General features: G+C 45.5%; 1 protein-coding gene across 1 annotated transcript in view; it reads left to right on the forward strand.

The window, feature by feature from the left end:
* suclg2 (succinate-CoA ligase GDP-forming subunit beta) overlaps positions 1-19296 on the forward strand; it is a 60531-nt gene that overhangs the window by 4292 nt on the left and 36943 nt on the right. The window contains exon 2 of the mRNA XM_062469743.1: positions 9111-9252. Coding sequence (XP_062325727.1) covers positions 9111-9252 — 142 coding nt within the window. The remainder of the gene's footprint in view (positions 1-9110; positions 9253-19296) is intronic.

Below are 19296 nucleotides of genomic sequence, written 5' to 3' on the forward strand. Positions count from 1 at the left end.
AGCCTATCTTTATGACTCAGGACCAAGTAGCAAACGGCCTCCTCATTAGTGGAAAACATTTTACTGCAGTCAGGACGGCAATGATTTTTATCTCGGAGTGTGCCAGTCTATGATTCTGGCTCAGCTTGTGTAGGCCTAAGTGGACACGGATTAAGGTCCTCTTTAAACTCTGCCTGGATGGTTAGCTAAATGGAGGGAGAAAGAGGCATGAGTTCAGAACCTGAATGGGAACAAATCAATTAGGTACAATCGGTGAACTGGCAATGTGTTAATTTCTTAAACATTTGATAATACCCCTTAAGGAGCAACCCGCTTAATTAACTCTGAGGCCATTCGTCGGTGCTAATTAGGTGGAGTCATTTCAAAGGGGTTAGGGCCTGGCTATGACTAGTAATGAGGATTTTAACCCTGTGAGACATATGGGGACGATACACCATTAAGAGCTATTCAGACTTCTCTGGAAGCTGACAGGTTTTTATGTAATTGGGGTAAAGTTCAGACCTACAGACAATTTATCTGTAAAGGTGTTTGGTAAATATATAAAATCACCGAATGTGCTCCTTCTAGGCTAAGTGGAGAATCGCTGCACAACTCGCCTAGCTTCTAGCATCATTCCCAATCAAAAAGTCACTAGATTAATTGAGAGAGTAGAGTATCTTTTCAAAAGGCAACTTTTTAACAAAATACATTGATTGTTGTCCAATAAGCTTCTCTTCCTCCTCCCAAAGCAAGGCCTAGTTCATACCGATTTGTGCATAACCCTTCATGAATACGCCTGTTTACAAGGAGATCCCCTGTTGGTGGAGAGCATCTGTATTTTCCAGTTATTTGACTGACGAATCAATTCTGTATTGAAGGTAGCGAGTGCGTTTGATGATGGTCTCTTCCTGATAAGGGAGTCTAGTCATCCACCCTGGCTGGGCTTCACTGTAGCCTCTCCATTACTGTCTCTGCTGCTTTGATGCAGCCCACGGCTCAGTATGCGGCAGGTGAAGGCATTTCTTATTCATTATAAAAAGTTAAAGCTAAGCACTTCATGAAATACTACCTCAAGATTTTGCATGTGAGGGGTGAATGAGCGATGAAGTTGGCCTCTGTCTCGGTATTCTACGAGGTATTGATTTTTTTCCTCTGCCGTTTTGCATGGTTCCTTTACTTCATCTATCAATGCTCGGTGTTAAACAGGTCAGTGTAACTGTATGCTCTATCCTCCATAGGTTTATTAGGAATGCCCTTTCCTCAATAAAACCATGGCTTTATGCGGGGTATCTCCAGATTGTCCAGGCCTGCTTGACAAGGCCACCATTATATGACATTGATAAGATGCTTACTAGGCTGTTTGTTGATTAGTGGTAGCACTCCAGACCATGGCAGTATAGCGTCTGTCTTACTGAGAGCTGAACCCACCTCTCTTGCTGTGTCAATCCTTTGTTTTGTGTTAATGTCACTGCCTGAGTAGCAAATCAGCATTGCCCTAAAGTTCTAAGGCTGATCGGTGAAGGTGATGGGCTGCTTTGTAAGCTTGTTCAGTAAATGAAGGCTTATGACTCTAATAAACGTCCCTGGGAATCAGAGAAGCCTATCAGAGTTAAATAAAACGGGGGACATTCTGACATTGAGCCTTCTTTTTAATAATAAATCAAGCTCCTCCAGACTATAATTTGACTCCATAAACCTTGAGAGGGACAAACTCTGAAAGGTGGGTCTTTTTCTTATGGTCACTTTGCACTGCACTTCCATCTGGGTGTGTCAGTAGGCAAACACTTGGACTACTCATTGACATTGTGTGACTCTCCGAAACAGAAACATACTGTGCATGGTAAGCTCTAGTCTGAGCCTCTTGAGAGTAGACCTGATGGTACTTTTTTCAGAAAATTTGACTTTGCTGAAAGCCATATGGAGAAGTAGGAGAGAAATCTAAGAGATGGGAGGGAGGGAGGGAGCGTTCTTCACCCGGTGCATCAGTGACACTGAGGGTGCAATGTGATGTAGCTGCTACCACAGCACTGACTGTCCTCTCCATGTCTTTGTGTACGACACTCTGAGCATTCTGTGGCCGTATGGCCGTGCGAAAAGACAAGCCTTACTCAGCGCTTTCCACTCCTTCAACAATAGTTGACTATGACTACTTTATTTAATTTTTTTTATCACTTTTGAATGTAAGAGCATGACTGAAGAGGCTAGCTTTTGTTAAAATACTGAGAAGCTGACGCTAAAATAGACGTTTGCTACTTATCCTAGATTAATGTAATTTATACGGTGTTTCCCACAGAATTAGATTATATTTGTGGTGGTAGGCAAGGGCGGAGCCAGATGTAGTAAACAGGCTTAGCCCAAACCTAGGTTCTAGAATCGTTTTGATGTGAGTGTAAATAGAAACCTCTACAAGTAATGCAAGCGAAATGTTCTAGTTTCACGTCACAATTGTGAATTGTGGACAATTCCCTTAGCTAAAGTCTGCAAAAATGCGGACTAACAAAAAGGTTGCATAAAGGGTTCAAAATGTCTGCGAAAGAGCCCTCGCACATTTGACAGGTGAACAGTCCTAAGTAGGGCTGTAGTCAACCAAAGAAATGCTTAGTCGACCAAAGTCTTGTCCTGCCCAACGATCAGTCGACAAAAAAAAAAAAAAAAAAAGACGCGATGTTTTGCATTTTGATTGACCATTTATTAAACAATTGTCATAGAGCTTTTATAAAACAACGAAAAAACAGCAATAATACATAAAACTATAATAATAATAAAAAAAATTGAAAATTAAGTGATTTTTTTAACTGCAAAGTGAGGAGCTCTGTCCTAGGTCTATAGTGACCGTCACAATCGCGCACCTGACCACACCACACGCTACAAAAAATATAACTGCTAAAACTGCCAAATAATGAAAAATCCTAACAAAAGCTCTTGTTTATACAGGCTGTATATTCTTCTTTACTTTCAAAGCTATGGGTTAACTTTTGTCCAGCCGATCTAAGCGTTTTAAAACAAACACAAAAAACCCAAATAGCCTAAAAAAACAATCCTAACAATAATAGGCTGTATAGTAGGAAGGCCTATAGGTTTATTTTCGTTTTGTTACATTATTAAGGCTATTTTCAAACACGTCAAGTGTACAGATAAAAACAAAAACACGTCAAGTGTACAGATAAAAACAAAAACATAAGAAAACACAATCTATTGAGTCAGCATAATAAAGCCGTTAAGGCTACTTACAGATCTGCAGGCCTAGTCCACCTTTTTTATGTTGTGGGCCAAAAACACTAACATGTCCACATTCTTGGGTAAAAGACAGCTCCTCGACTTGTTAACAATAAATCCTGAGCTATGGTAAATTAGCTTTAGGCCGCATAGCTTGCACTCCACAGTCTTGTCGTCTTTTTTTGTAAAATGCAGCCAGACAAAAGATTTAGATTTCTTGGACATTTTGTCGACTAAAGACAAAACACGTAGTGTTCTAACTGAATGAATACAGCAAAACTACCCATATTCCTTAGGCTACTGAGCGCGAAGCAGCAGTGCAGCCAGCCACGTGCGGTTCCCGAGTGTTCTACGTGGTGCGCTAAACTGTGGCGCTGTTACGAAATAGCCTAAATTAAAGCATTTAAAGTTGGGGATAAAACATAGGCTAATTATATTTTGAATACAGTAATATATAACTGCTTATAAAGGAATAAATATAAAAGAGTAAATCAATGAAAATTTCTTTATTGTTAAAAAAATAAAAAATAAAATGCAACTGGTCGACCAATGAGAATGTCAGTCGACCAAGACGAAATCGACCGATTAGTCGACTAAACGACTAAAGTTGACAGCCCTAGTCCTAAGCCCTCACAGACTTGGTGAGAACGTGCCTCAAAGTCTGTTAGGGTGGACATTGGGATTGGGCCTAACTGTTCGTAAAATCCGTGTTGATTCAGAGCGTGCACGGAGAGAGGGGGCTATTCACAGACGGGTCCGTTGTAGAGAGAGAGAAAGAACGTCAGGTGTCTGAGCCTGACAGGGAGTCAGGTGGCTGAGCGGTTAGGGAATCGGGCTAGTAATCAAAAGGTTGCTGGTTCGATCCCCGGCTCTGCTAAATTACGTTACACCCTACTTGCCTCGGGGGAATGTCCCTGTACTTACTGTAAGTCTGGATAAGAGTGTCTGCTAAATGACTTAATCTAATGTAAACGTGAGCAGGGCAAGAAGGTGCTGAGAATCCCCTTCCCATCTATGCTTTCTCAACATTGGGTTTGTTACTGATGATGAAGGCACTTCTTAAACCCAACAAGCTTTGTCAGTTGGATGAGAAAAGTGTATTAGTGGCCCGCCGCCCAAGTGATGCAACCTTGTTTTTAAAATAAAAAATAAAAAAGGTGTTTGCCATTACACTGTGCTCTTAACATTCTGTGATGACAGACTTCAAATCATTCAGCTCACTCCCATGAAAACAGGAATTATGAAATGCTTCAGAATCTTCACACCCCATCTGGAACCCAGTGACAAAATATTAGCGGATACACAGGACTGAATACTAAAACCTTTACAGTAAACATTTAGAATGTAATTAATCAAACCTAACTGTGGGGGTTTGTGATGGGGACTGTCCTACATGGAGGATCCTGTCTGAGTGTGTGGCAAGGCTGAAGACAAGGGGGTTTCTTTCTTGGTCCAGTGATATGCCTGGTTTTGGCAGCCCGGTAACTCGGGGTTGGTGCACCCCTTTGGGTGCACAAATCGTCATTAAATGTGTGTTGTTGTTGTGTGTTCTCATTTGTAATGAAGCTCATTTCAAGTTTTGTAGTGAGAGGAGAGAGGGGAGATGGGTTCACTGATGCATATCCTCAGAGGTTAAGTCTTCCAGTTGTAATTTCCAAGAGCAGAGTTATTGCCTTTTATGTTTTATGACTCTGCCGCAGAGGAACATTCTCAGAATGAATGAGACCTGCTCCCCGTGCTCTCCCTTTTGTCGCGCCACTTAATGAAGAATCTAGCACAGTTCCCTCCCTCCCTCCCTCCCTCCCTCCCTCCCTCCCTCCCTCCCTCCCTCCCTCCCTCCCTCCCTCCCTCCCTCCCTCCCTCTCCTCTCCTCATATGAACTGCCTGTGTGTGTTTATGGCTGTCCCTGTGTGAGGATCCCGTGTATGGCATCAAGCCGGCTGCAGACTGGTATTTAACGTTTCTGGCTAGGTTGCCTCCTGAGCGCTGATGAAGATAATTACTGTGGAGTGAAAGTCCCAGGGGACAGCAGCTGCCTGCCTGCCACCACTTACTACTGTCTCCTGGGGCACGCCGGCAGCACATCCCCCCCCGCTGCCACCGCCTCACAGAACTTATGACTTACACAAGTTCACCACTACCAAGGCCGACTACCGCTAGCTACCATCCTGGGACCATCCTGGGACTCTGTGCGCTTTCTTAAGAGATTTTAGCGCGAGGACAAGCTCACGGGTTATTTTTATTCCCCAAATAAATATAAGATGAATGTCTCTTTCATGCAGGTGATGTTCTGCATCCATGCTGCCTTTTGCATTGTCTTGTCAAAGTCTCGACTTGCATTTGTGAGATGAGATGAGCGGGAAAATTGTCAATATCTTGTGTAGTTGGTGTACAGTGTGAACAATCTGCATCTTTTTTTTTTTATGTCAAAAGAAGGCAAACTTATGACATATGGATAGGAAAACCAGCGTTACTCTACCAAATCAAGATGTGCTGCCTGTGATGACCTGTTTTAGTCTAACAGTGCATGAGACTTCACTATCACTTCAGTGAGCCCAGAATGTATTTTCAGCTTAGTGCGAGCAGAGTGCCTTTAACCATACCTGTCTGCATGTGCCCGCAGTGATACAAAAGGCCGGCTGAGCAGTGGTCCCGTGGCGAAAAGGCAGGCTAATCCAGATGCTATCTGGGAGTGTATGACAGTTGGAAGTGCTGTATCCGGGTCTCTGCACTGTGTTCTAAAGTGCTGTGGGTGTCTCAGTCCTCTATTGTTTGGCCCAAGGTAACTGTCAGTGCCTGAAGGGATGCCTGTAGCCCCATTTCCCATTCAGAAGCTGTTATTTTCCCAGCTTTTTCTTATCTCTCCTCCCCTTTCCATCCTTCTGCGCGCTCTTTGACAGAATAGCAATTTTTGATGGACCTGAACTAAGTGTAACCTGCCATTTCTTCTCCAACTGTTTAGTAGGTATGGCTGTGGAATCCGGTCTGGTGCTTCAAAGTTAAGGAGCATTAACTTCCCGTCTCTCCCACACTGTGGCAGTGCTGTCAGTTCACAGTGTTTCCCCTACCATTATATTGGAATGGTAGGCCCCTGGAAGGTCAAGTTAATAAAAAAATAAAAAAAAGATTTTTAAATAAAGCGCCAGATCACAAAATAAGGTTACCTTTCCTATAAAACAGGTCTATAGCTTGCTCTTTTATTAAACAAACTAAATGGCCTTATGTTATTTATCTTATTTACACAACGGCATGTCATTTCTGTCTCTACATGGTCCCCCCCCCCCAAAGCTGTAAACCGAGGGGAAACACTGGTTCAGATTCATGTGGACTCACTGCCCTGCACTAGGGAATGACTAATTGCTTTCCAAAGAATGCTCCATTTAGTGAAGCCCAAATATCTTGACATTGGTGGTGGTAGTGTTTCAGGATTGCCTTTGAAACAGGCGGGTTAGGACCCTTTCTCGTGGCCTGGGCTGGTGGCATTCTACCTGTCAGTCAAGTGCCACATCACGGGGCTAACCCCTGGCTGGTCCAATAGGCACACAGAACAGGGGAACTTGTTCCTGCTTGCCTTCGAGCTGTAGGATATGTTCTGCTAAAGTGAAGTGGACAAGTCAGGAAGGAGGGAGGGGAGGATACTCTTTGGTGCAGTTCAAGGAGAAAAGAAGGATGCACACACACAATAACTCTCAATCACACCCAGAAACACAAGCACACACACCCACACACACTCGGCACAACCCATAGAAATGCCCCCTCACTATCAACACACCAATTTACAATCCTCAATGGGAAATTCAGGTTTTTTGTGTTTCTTGCCCGACTCACAACAAGGTCAAGTCTCTTGTCTTTTCCTTTAAATAGCTTGAACGTCTTAATACGTACTTACAATACGTGCTCAGGAGGACAGCAGACGGCATTTCAGTGGAAGCGATGCTGAAGAAATTCATTTTAAGTGCTTAATGTGGGGCTATTTTAATTTCTGCCCTGCTATTGAACTCCTCCAGACTCCCAAGAGACATGCAGGTTGTAAACGTTGGCTGGCGTGGGACGCCGGGTAGGAAAGCTCCAGTCATGCACTGGGAAGTTTCAGAGAACGGAAAATGTTGGTCAAAACATGGTCTTTCAAAACATGGACAAAGTCAGGCCAAACAACATGACTCACTGATGGCCTACATTACTGTATTCACTAGTGAGAGAGAGAGAGGTCCGATCTGTACAAGCAGTCTCCCCTTTCTGAGAAAGCAGGGCATTTTGGTATGAAGTCTCTAGTGCTGAGTGAGTTAGAGGGGCCTGTTATGGGGAAAGCATGCTAAACAGACTGACAGCAGGAAAGGCAAGACTGTTTTCAACATTAGTGGATTACCACACAATGCATCCCACTGTGTGTTGAACCATCAGAGATGCGCAAGCCTTTCTCGCTTACGAGGAATATTTCCTTTTAACGAAGGACTACAATGGAGGATTGGCCTGGATGTAGGCACAACATATCACTGATTATTACTCATTCATGGATAACTGCCACGCATGCATTTATTAGGAAGGTTTTTATATGTTGGCCTCTTGTCAGCGCCAGGAGGTTAAACAGGGTTAGAGTTCCCAGTACTTGATGACAATGCGCTGCGCTACATTTCCTCATCCTCCCTCTCTCCCTCTTTTCTCTCCTCCTCATGAATGATGGAGAGCCTCCCTGCTCCGTTTGAAAGGCACGTTGTGGCCTTGTCAAGACCCTGGCACCCCCCAAGTCAGACTGCAGCCCCCACCGCCCTCGCTCCCTATCTGCCCTCCCTCCCCCCGCCCCCCTTCTCATGTCACCATTCATATTTAAAAAGGGGGACGTCTGCAACAGGACTTGTTGGAACAGCTCCTCAGTCTTATTTGCACTTGAAGACCTTTGCCTTCATTATTCATGGTGAGGGGAGGGGGGGGGGGGCAGTGGATCTGAGGGGGATTAAGGTTGCTGGTGTCACACTGGCGCTTTTATGTGGTGTTGTTGTAGTAACTACAATGGCTTTTAATTGACACAAATTACCTTTAAGTTGTAAGAAATCTGATTGTTTACACAGGCTCACGCCGCTATATGTTGTACAGCGCTGAAGCCGACTTAAGCTTCTTATGAGGACACGTCACCAGAGTAACAGTCCAGCCAAGAAATCTCCAGACTATTGAAATGAGACACACAATTAAGGACAGCACCCCAGGAGGTGAGAATAGATGAGGACTGTTGGCCTAATTATTTGGTATTAATTCCTGTTCAGACTGTGTTCCCCTGTCTGGATGTGCATGGTGCTCCTACATCAGTGTTTCAGTATTCCACCTCAAAGGCTTTCTAATCTTTTGACAGATGAGCTCAACACAGACCCACTTTTTTTATTTGTTGTTCATGTCGAGTGATGGCTGAGGGGAAAACCAACCTTGAACCCTGCTATTTACTTTGCATTCCCTGCTTCCTTTATGGTGATGGCTTTGTTTTCCTTAACGATGTCAGTATGCACTGTGAACGCTCAGACTGGAGGTAATAGGCCCACCTGACTGCACAGGGCAAGTCTAACCTTAACACAGGCACTGCACATTAAAACCAAATGTCTTTTTAATAGTGGCAACAGCTGGAGCTGACAGCCACTGTGTCCGCTGACTGAGCAAACGGCTTTAAAGAAGCCTGCTGTAGGCCTGTCTGACTGGAGCTCATTACTGGAGAAGCAGAGTGTGGAGGAGAACGAGGGAGAGGAAATGAAGTTGGAGGACGACAAACTGAAATAGAGCTGTCCTGACAGCTTTTATTTAGGTCCAGGTTCTACCACATGCATTTCTTTGTCCCCAAATTCTTTAGGAACAAGTTCTTAATTTTTCTTCTTCTTTGGTCTTTGTATAACCTATTCTACCCCCCCACCCCCCCCCCCGTGTGCTTCCTCCAGTGTGCGAGGCTGAGCTCCAGACGATGGCTCAACCTGCAGGAGTACCAGAGCAAGAAACTGATGCAAGAGAGCGGGGTGACGGTCCAGCGCTTCTACGTGGCTGACACAGCCTCCGAAGCCCTGGAGGCTGCCAAGAGGCTGGGTGAGTACCGGACAGCGGCCATGTGAGCACGTGCAATAGATAAACTATGTTTATAGCTCATTTGCTGTCCCCAGTTCTGTGATCGTAGCAATGCTCCACCCCCACATAACAGCTGTGGCTGGGCCTAATCCTGGCTGAAATGTTATCAAGTGTAATCAAGTGTTTATATGGTTTGTTTGGGGGGGGGGGGGGGGGGTCTTGTGACCATGCCCGTCTCATTACTCCACTCAACCACATGACTATGTTTCACACCCTTTCCATTTCACTTTCCCTCTCTGCCTCTGTTTCCCCATGTGATGTAATGGTAGCCATGCTCGTGCGCGCACGTACACGGTACACACACAGTGATCCTTGTGTACCAACACATGCCTCAGCCTTATATTTTATTCAGTGCTCTCACAACAACAAACTCTGCCTGGTGGAATCCTTCTTGTTGCCCAATGAGATGCGGGGCTCTGAGGGGCTCTGAGGGGCTGCTGGCTGGGTGTTGCACTCAGTGCCCTGGCCCTGATGCTGGCCAAGATAAACTGAGGAGGATGGGGTGATGCACTGTCTCTCGGTGACAGTCCTGCTTGTGACAGAAGGCTGGCCACGGCTCAGACCACACTTCCAGTCCACCACAGACCCCCTCTATCCTCAGCCTGTGGATGCTCTAATATCTGCTTATCCGCATGAGTTCACAAAACGGGACTTGCTGTCCTGTTGTGGAAATATCTGTGTGTGGCAAAGTTCTTTACTGCTGATTGCTCAATATGAAACTAGTGATTGCTCAGTATGATTGCGAGAGGCCCTGACGATGCCTTATTTGTTTATGCTTGTGTTTGGCTCTCTCTGTCCTAAATCCAGTCATGCTGTAGAGAGATGGGGTGGGAGAGAGAGAGGGAGAAAAGGATTGTAGCTTTTAAAATTTCATCCGGAGCCAACACAGGGTGGTCCTGTAGCTCCCTGTAGGGGCAGGAGAGGGGCAGGAGAGGGGCAGGAGAGAGGCAGGAGAGAGGCAGAGGGGCAGGAGAGGGGCAGGAGAGGGGCAGGAGAGAGGCAGGAGAGAGGCAGGAGAGGGGCAGGAGAGGGGCAGGAGAGGGGCAGGAGAGGGGCAGGAGAGGGGCAGGAGAGGGGCAGGAGAGGGGCAGGAGAGAGGCAGGAGAGAGGCAGGAGAGAGGCAGGAGAGGGGCAGGAGAGGGGCAGGAGAGGGGCAGGAGAGGGGCAGGAGAGGGGCAGGAGAGGGGCAGGAGAGGGGCAGGAGAGAGGCAGGAGAGGGGCAGGAGAGGGGCAGGAGAGGGGCAGGAGAGGGGCAGGAGAGGGGCAGGAGAGGGGCAGGAGAGGGGCAGGCTGGCTGTGGCTAAGAGCTTGGTCTGGAACGCCTCTGGAGAGGACCTGGGCTGCTGCTGCTCCACAGGGGGGTGGTGGAGGTGACCAAGCGAGACTCAAATGGTTTTATGTGTGATGCTGATATACCACTGCGATCCCTCCGTCCCTCACGCACGCACGCACACACACGTTCACACACATACTTCCTCTGCTGGGCTCAGTTAACCATGAAGCAGTGAAGCTGACAGCTCAATTGGGGCTGGAGGTTCTACAGGTTCATTCTATACACCAGCACAGCCTAGCAGAGCCTCCAAATAGAGCCTGATTGATTAGACCATTAACACTCTGGAGAAGTAACTTTGAGGGGCTTTTTTTAATATGAAGCATCAACTGGCTTCAATCAACCCCACGGCCTTTTGTTATGTGCTTGATTCAACAGCGGTAGAGAGTAATATCATCACAGATGGCCGATTCCTAACTAGCCAATCTCTCATATAAAGTGGAGCCACTTAGTGGCTCCCATACTGGGAGTGTTGAGTGCCAGACGCTTAAAAGGCCTGTTTGTTTGTCTGTGGACGGACAGACAGCTTCTCGCCTGCGCCGAGCTAATGACCCAGTGACACCTGTCCGATGCCGTCTGTGTGTGCAGGGAGAACAGAGGCTTCCCAACACCCCCTGCTTAGCCAGAGTATGGAACTCTAACTGTCCCACTGACAGTGGCTCGCTCTTTCTGTCTCTTTCTCTCAAACTTTTAAGCCGCATGTACGTCTTTCGAGGCTTTAACTACCTGTTTCCCATTTAGAGTTTGAGTGGCTTCAAGTCATACAGGATACACCTCCTGATTGGAAAATAAGGTGAAAACTTTCACAGATTCTCTTAAGTGTCTCAATGAATCAGACAGAAGGGTCTCCATGGCTTGGTAAATATGACACCTCATTCAGAGTCAGCAATGCATCACCTGGTGATGTTTGTCATTTGAAAGCCTGTTTGGCTCATGTCGCCATATGAATATGAAAGAGAGTGTCATCTTTTGGCAGCTTCAATAGACGAAATGCCTTATCGATAATGATATACAGTGCCACTCTATGGAAGGCTGAGCTATCGTTTCCCGCAACTGGAAATGTGTTTTCCAACAGGCTATATTCAAAAGCTGTGCAGTGTTTGATATCTTACAATTTTTTTTATATGATCGTACGTCACGCAATAAATATAGATTTGTTTGTATACCTCCTTTTCTTGATCTACACACACACACACACACACACACACTGTTTTCGACAGCCAATGAGCATGTGATTAAACAGGCCACTTTTTATATCATCACCCAGTTGACAGATGCATCATTGAGTAAATCTTGATGGATTTTTCTTCAGAATTGTAAATAAAACTAGAAGCCTAGCTTAGACACCTCATGGGCTGCTTGGCTCCAGTCCCCAGAGCAATGATTGACAAACCAGAGATTGAAGTAGAACATGGTGTGATTTATATCTCCCCCACATTGTTTAATGAATGAGACATGTTTGTGTATGCGCACCAACATACAGTATTACTTTTAGCACCAATCACAAATTTCAGCTGGGTTTCATTGTGGGGAGAAGTTCAGCCTAATGCTGTGTTCACACCGAACGCGAAGCAAGTTATTCGCGCGGCGAGATTAAATGTAAAGTCAATGCAAACACACACATTTGTGCAAATGAAAGTTTTCAACTCAAGCGAAAAATTTGTGTGACGCTGTATCGCGAAAGTTGATCAATGAAGAGATGTCACTGACGTTTTAGAAGAAATGGAGGGCAAGAGTATTTTAGCTGTCTGTGGGCACTAATTCCTCCGTCAAAAGACGCTACTTGGATAGTCCATAACAATATAAAATGCATACACCAGTGGTTCAACACCTTTAAACACAAAGCAGGTGAAACATATCATCACATTTACCTCGATCTTAAAATTACAAATAAACTGTGAACAATTTATTTGTATTACAAGCGCTGCTATGTGTTATGTGCTGCTCTACGGTGCGCGGTGCGTGATTTGAAAATATTTTAAACGTTTTTTTTCAAAACCTTTTGTAAACCTTTTTAGAAAAAAATATATCGATCGTTTTTTTTTAATCTATATTTTCTTGGAACCTTTAAAAAAAGTTCTATAAACTTTGTTTTCACGCACAGTGAAAGGAGAGGGGACAGGAGAACGGAGAAGACTAAAACAGAGTAGTGTAAAGCAGAGCAGGGTACAATAGAGTACAGTATAGTTTAGTAGAGTCCTCATCAAGTACTCATTAATGATGCAAACCTATTTTTGAAAAAGAAATCGCACATATATTTTCAACCTAAGTTTTTTTTCCCAAAAAACTTTTTAAAAACCTTTTTAATCCATTTTTACTACAGCCACACCAAGAATTGTTAGCCCCACCTTGAATCAACCTGGAAAATTGGGTATTCTATTGTGGATGTATTCACATTAAAATTCAGACGTTGATTTGAGCCCCACAACTGTCTGGATTACTTAAATAGTGTTGCAAATAACCTAGACCCATGTCAGAATGTCAATGCAAAAACACAAGAATTTACATTTTGTGACAGGTCAAGTACAGTTTGGGACAGTTAATTTTGCACTTCGGGACGGTCCTGTGACAGTGTGGAAAAAAGTTAGTTGCGAGCCCTGGGTTGACGATGAAAATAAAACGGTTGGCTATCAATTCTCGCAAATAAACGAAAATCAACGCCAAGCAAAAATTTGCTTCATTCGCACAAATAATTTGCTTCGCTTTCGGTGTGAACACAGCATAAGGTATACATCTTAATTCAGCACTGCATAGATTATTCTTGACATTTTATCTACATCTGTATTCATCATAAATCTGATGTGTATGTGAAGTGTAGGGTGGCTCCTCATTGATAGATTGTATTGTCCTCTTAGGGAAAAAGTGTCTGCCATGTGCATAGGGTCTATGTAGTTTGGTCTTTATCAAAAAGTCTAGGGTCTGGATTGCTGGTAGGATTCCCCACACATCCTGTTCTGTCAGGAGCACCCCAAATGATATCAGAATACAGCCATCTGTCTCCACTAACGTCATTCCTTCCACTCTAGATCCTGACGCCTGTAAGAGCCCTCCAGCGCTGTCTCTGCATCTCTCTCTTGCTTTCTCTCCATCTTTCTGCTTTCACCCTCTCTTTCTCTTTCTGTCAATGTACTTATCTTTCTCTGTCTTTCATCTCACCGCTCCCCACTACTCCTAACAGTTTCACTTTCTGGATTATTCTAAACAGGCAGAGGGGTAGAATCACAATTAACAGAGGTGGGAATCTTAATTCATTTTCACAGGTCTATGAATATTCAGTGTAAACACACTAGGTTTATGCATGCCAGGTAAATCTCATGTGTGCTTATTAGAAGGGTGCTCAGTGTGATATTTCTGTGTGTAGCCTACGAGAGAGACGGCTTGACATTAGCTAAATCTTTGATGAGGCAGGTATAATGTGTACACACTTCAACCCACTCAGCCATTGATGTGGTGATCCAGTTGTCTGGTGTGGTTACTTGAGTCTTTACTGTCGTCACATGGCATGAAACATCTTGTGTTCTTACTTATAGGGAAAGATTCAGGAAGTTACACAGCGAGGTTTGCATCAGTCCTTACATGATGGGCTAGGTCCAGATATACCGTTCCATGTTTTTATATAGATACAACTTCCATGTTTAAAGAATGAAACGGTTCTGACTAGCTCTGGGTTAGTTCCCAGTGTTCTGGAAGCCTGTCTGTTTCCTGAGGTTGATGATTCTGCTTGCCTCTCTAAAATCTCTCTAGAAATACCTTCAAGTATCTATTTTGAAGTTAGTGTTCGAACCTCGGATGCACAATGCATCAGTCAATCTTACTGAGCCATCTTGGTCACTTTTAAAGATGACGAATGGTTTGTTGTGATCCTAGTGCCTTGGGGGCAGTGCTAATATTTCTTGGAATAGTCTGTGGGATGGTGCAAACCAAAATGCTGGTTGGTTGGCTGGCTGGCCGGCTGATTGGGCGGCTGGCTGGCCGGCTCATTGGGCGGCTGGCTGGCTGGCTGATTGGGCGGCTGGTTGGTTGGCTGGCTGGCTGATTGGGCGGCTGGTTGGTTGGCTGGCTGGCTGGCTGATTGGGCGGCTGGTTGGTTGGCTGGCTGGCTGGCTGATTGGGCGGCTGGTTGGTTGGCTGGCTGGCTGGCTGATTGGGCGGCTGGTTGGTTGGCTGGCTGGCTGGCTGGCTGATTGGGCGTGGAGCATGGTTTCCACCCTGGGCCAGGCTGGGGCTGCCGTGTGACATCAGCTGGAGTGGACCATATGCTTCTCTTTCGACCCACCACTCTGTGGAGCCTGCACCATCTGTCACGTCCCTCTAGCACCACCACAACTTCCATGCCACCCTGCACTCACAGACCCTCCTCAGCCATGCGTGACGCTGGCGTAATCACATCCCTGTTGGTCCATGTTCAACACGTCTGTACAAACCACCACCATGTTCTCCCTGCATTATATATTTATTTACACCATTATTTTGAAATCACTTCCTTCGTGGAGGAAGGCAAAAGTCTTTTGAAGGCAACTAGCTGCCGTGTAGATGTTGTCTGGTGTCAGCTGGTTGGTCCCTCTTTTTTGCTCTGTGGAGAGATGAAAGACTTGCGGATCTGATAACTTCTCCCGTTTTTCAGCGACAGTAGAACATGTGCTGTTAGGCTTAACTTGGCAGTCCAAATGTGAATGTTTGTGTGAATCCCGATGTGTTTGCCACTGTGTTTGTCTTCATTTTCTGTTTGCCAATGAATATTCCATTTGTTCCCAGCTTGTGTGTTTGTGTATCTATGTTTTTGTTTGGCCTAACACTCACAATCTTTCATAAAGCTTGCAGCTGCAGCCAGCTACAATAACCAAACACACCCAGGCCTCTGAATCTTAATAGCATGTGTTTGAGGGAAAGGCAAAACAACATCCCACCGCTAATACAAAAATCTGTGACTTTATGGATCATAAAGGAGCCTAATTACCAGCTCTGACTTGTTGTTTCTGTGGTAGAACAATTGGAATGTCTCTCAAATGATTGTGTAAATCCATTCAGTGGAGTATGAGTTGAGTTTCAGGGACCTCACAAATCAAAATGTAATTTCAGTGTGCTGACGTCTGGATGGTATTGATATCGCGGGTGGCACATTACCGTCACTCACACTTTGTCCACTGCTTTGCCGATGCAGCACTTGTTCAGCCAGAAGGTATGGCACCATTATTTTGGTAATGTTGGCGCTAAATTGCATGTTTTATTAGAGCTATTCTATGCTCCATTGAGTAGTAAATTTGTAAGGAGGAATACAATGTTTTATTTTCATCTCTTACTCTCTGCAGTGCATTTTGTCCTTGTTTTTAAGTCCCAACATCTGGCCTGTTGCGCCCAGTGAGGCCCAGCCCCATTCTGTATCTCTTCTATTGAGGCCTTCTCCTGGGCATAACACAGGCTGATTAGGAACCATGCCTGGATCGTTTCCCTACAACACTAGAAACACAGAGGAAGAACTGGAGTAGTTGAGCCCATCTTGTGTGCATTTCTAGCACCACAAAGCCTTCATGTTGACTGAAGTGTCAGACCCATTCTCCAACCGTCCCATTCAGTATAAGTTTGAAAACGAGGGCAGGAAGACCTGCCTCTCGCTCTTCAGGGTGGGCCAAGTTCTCCTTCCAACGCCACCCTCCTCCCGAGGAACCCTCTCCGCCAACACTGCCTCATGCTTCTCAACACTTCAGCATTGATAAGCCCACTTTCATCTCCCCATCCAGAAAACAAGCCAAGGCCGCCTCTTGAGAAGTGCTGACAGTGGCAGTTAGCTCTGAGAGCCGCCCGAGTGTTGGCTCACTCAGGACCACTCCTCGTCTGCCTGAGCCAGAGATGTGGAGGGGATGAGAGGAGCTCCTGTAGCCATGTGCTCAGCTGGGGCGAAGGCTGCCTCATAGCTGGTGGGAGTAGGCAGGAGTGGAGTGTTGCACCAGCTGCTGTCACAATGGTGGAAATTAAATGGATCCTTGATCTTCAAGGATACTTTCCCCATGTCCTCTGCATTGTTCTGGGTAGAACATGACTGACAAAAGGGCAATCCTGTATACAGATCCTTTCTGTTGAATTGTTTGGTCTGTCTCAATGTGTTTAGAAGAAAATACACTGACGTTGGAGGCATGTGAAGTTTTTGCCTACATAATTGGCTATCCTGGGGGACTTGTATAACAGAACAGTTGAGATATTCCTGAACTTCTGTTAGCATCCAGTTCTGTCTAAACAAGTTGAGAAACTTCTGAGATGTTTATCGCTCCAAGAAAAAAGAGAGAGAGAGAGAGAGAGAGGGGGAGGGAGGGGGAGAGGGAGAGGTAGAGGGGGAGAGGGGTGTTTTGATTGACATGGATGTTGACAGCTGGTAAAGTACTCTCTCCTCAGGGTATACTGTGACAGTCTTGGTTTTGGGTCACAGACAGCGTGCACCCAACGCTCCAACTGTCCCGAGACTCAGATGGGACTTCCCTGCACGGGGAAACGTGTGTGTGTGTGTGTGGTATTCCTTTCCTTTATATTGGTATACGTTGACAGAGATTGTTATATTTTATCAGTAAGAATGCGACATGGAAGCTAGTGAACTCCTGCTGTCTCTCTCTAATAACCTAGAACAAGTAAAAATGTGTTCTGTTCCTGGAGAACCGTGGTGTTGTTGTTGACATGTTTAGGAATGCCGTACTGGAACCATCAATGTCTTACAGAGGTTTGTCCCCAACCCCCCCCCCCCCTCTCTCTCTCCATCTCTCCTTACCCGTCTGTCTCTCTATCATACACAGTATATCGGTGTCCTTTTTTGCGTCTCCATCAGACAGAAGGTGAATAAATGAGAGCAGCCAGTTTGTGTGGGGAGCGGCAGGTATCTCCGCCACGCTGCCCTTCTCCCAGCATGCCTCTGGGTGATGGACAGACTGACTCTGGCCCCCCAGAGGACCGACCTGTCACACAGAAAGACGGATGGTGTTAGGAGGTTTCTTGGCACCGTTACCTGCCAAGAAGACATGCTCCCGGGGAGAAGGAACTGAGGACGGGGCCGGAAAGGGACTCATTTAAGCACAAGGTCATTAACACAGACAGGATGGGGTGTGATGGCCACAGGAATAAATATGCAGTTATCTTGCACTTGCATGCACCTTTTTGGATAGCGGTGTCTCTGGGTATGCATACAAACACAAGCAACATGACTGTATCTCTCGAGCTGTATTTTTGTCTAGCAGTTCTAGGCATCCCCTTGCTCTCTCTCGTTCTCACTCTCACGTGCCGCTTTCGCTCTCTCTCTAAGCCTTCATTTTGCCGCCATCATAGTGGAGCTTCTTGGGTCACACCAGTATGGGGAAAGCTGCAGCTAAAATGAGTCTGAACAGCTGTAAATAGGCTTTCGCGGCGAAAGACTGTCTCTCAAAAAGCAGATTTCTCTAAGCAGCTTATAGTATTTCCACCTCCTCATTACACTGCTTAACCTATTCATGTTGTGGGGTGATACACGGTATTATAACTCCACTATTCACTATCGTATCAGCACGCTAATAGGCTGCTTGGAATAATGTGCGTTGTGATCCTCAAACTTCACTGGAATAGAACATGCTTGGAGACACTAGGACACTTGTGGACAGTGGGTCAAATGGTTGAAAGGAAATGAATCACTCCAGTAAACACCGCGTCATTCCTCCAGTGGGTTAGGGAAGGCTTGTACACATCCAGGGTGTGCTGTTGCTCATCACTGCTTCCTCAGGCATGGCATGGATGTAGACATGTTTTGGACAAAGATGTTTTGTAGTATAGAATTATAGTGTAGGCTTACTATTTACATTTAGTCATTTAGCAGACGCTCTATTTAAAATCAATCAGATAAAATCATCCATTGGTTGTAAATAGGAGTTTCTTTTGTAATGTGAATCTCCCAGAAGTGCTACCATTGTTCGATAACGGTGCCCTTAGAGAGAAAATAGTTATGGAAAACGAAACCATATTCACTTAGATGACCATCCATCCTTCCCAGCGCTGCACCCTTATCGTGACCCTCTGCCTGTAGTAAACAGGTGACCGCTGACTCTGGCAGGGCAGGGCCCTCTCGCAGTCTCCGCCCCGGCGACCCAGGATGTCATTAGTGGCCCTGTGTCTGGCGCTAGGTGGACATGCCTGTCTAACGAGGAATCAACTGTCATGCGGACCGTGACGGGTAGACGGATGTGACACAGTGGTCAACCCCCTTCCCCCCCACCGCCCAACCGAGCTTCACAAAGACAACATCATTAGGCCCGGCCACAGAGACAGTCTAAAGACACACAGAGGAGGTGGGTAGAACACAGCGAGGGAGAGCGGAGCTTAGCCGTCAAGATGAAACGAGTCAAATGCATCTTAGACCAGGTCTGTTCCTTGGTATATGTTTATCATTAGAAGTTCTGGAATGTCTAGGGGCTCCAGTGGCTGAGAGAGTTGGTGACCTGTGTTCCTGCACACCGTACGTCATGTTCTCAACTTCATTATAACAAGCCTACAACCTGCACAGAGAAGTGAGAGCAAATGGTTGAATATTTTTTTTTGCTTGTTTGTGTCAGGCTTTAAGACTGACCAGAGTAGAATGGATGACTAGTAAACAGGTTAGGCTGTTACACATTTCGTTACATGAATTGCAGTACCTTTTACAGGCATTACGGTTTTACCTTATTTTTCAC

The sequence above is a fragment of the Osmerus eperlanus genome, chromosome 1 (assembly GCF_963692335.1).
Source record: "Osmerus eperlanus chromosome 1, fOsmEpe2.1, whole genome shotgun sequence".
Lineage (NCBI taxonomy): Eukaryota > Metazoa > Chordata > Actinopteri > Osmeriformes > Osmeridae > Osmerus > Osmerus eperlanus.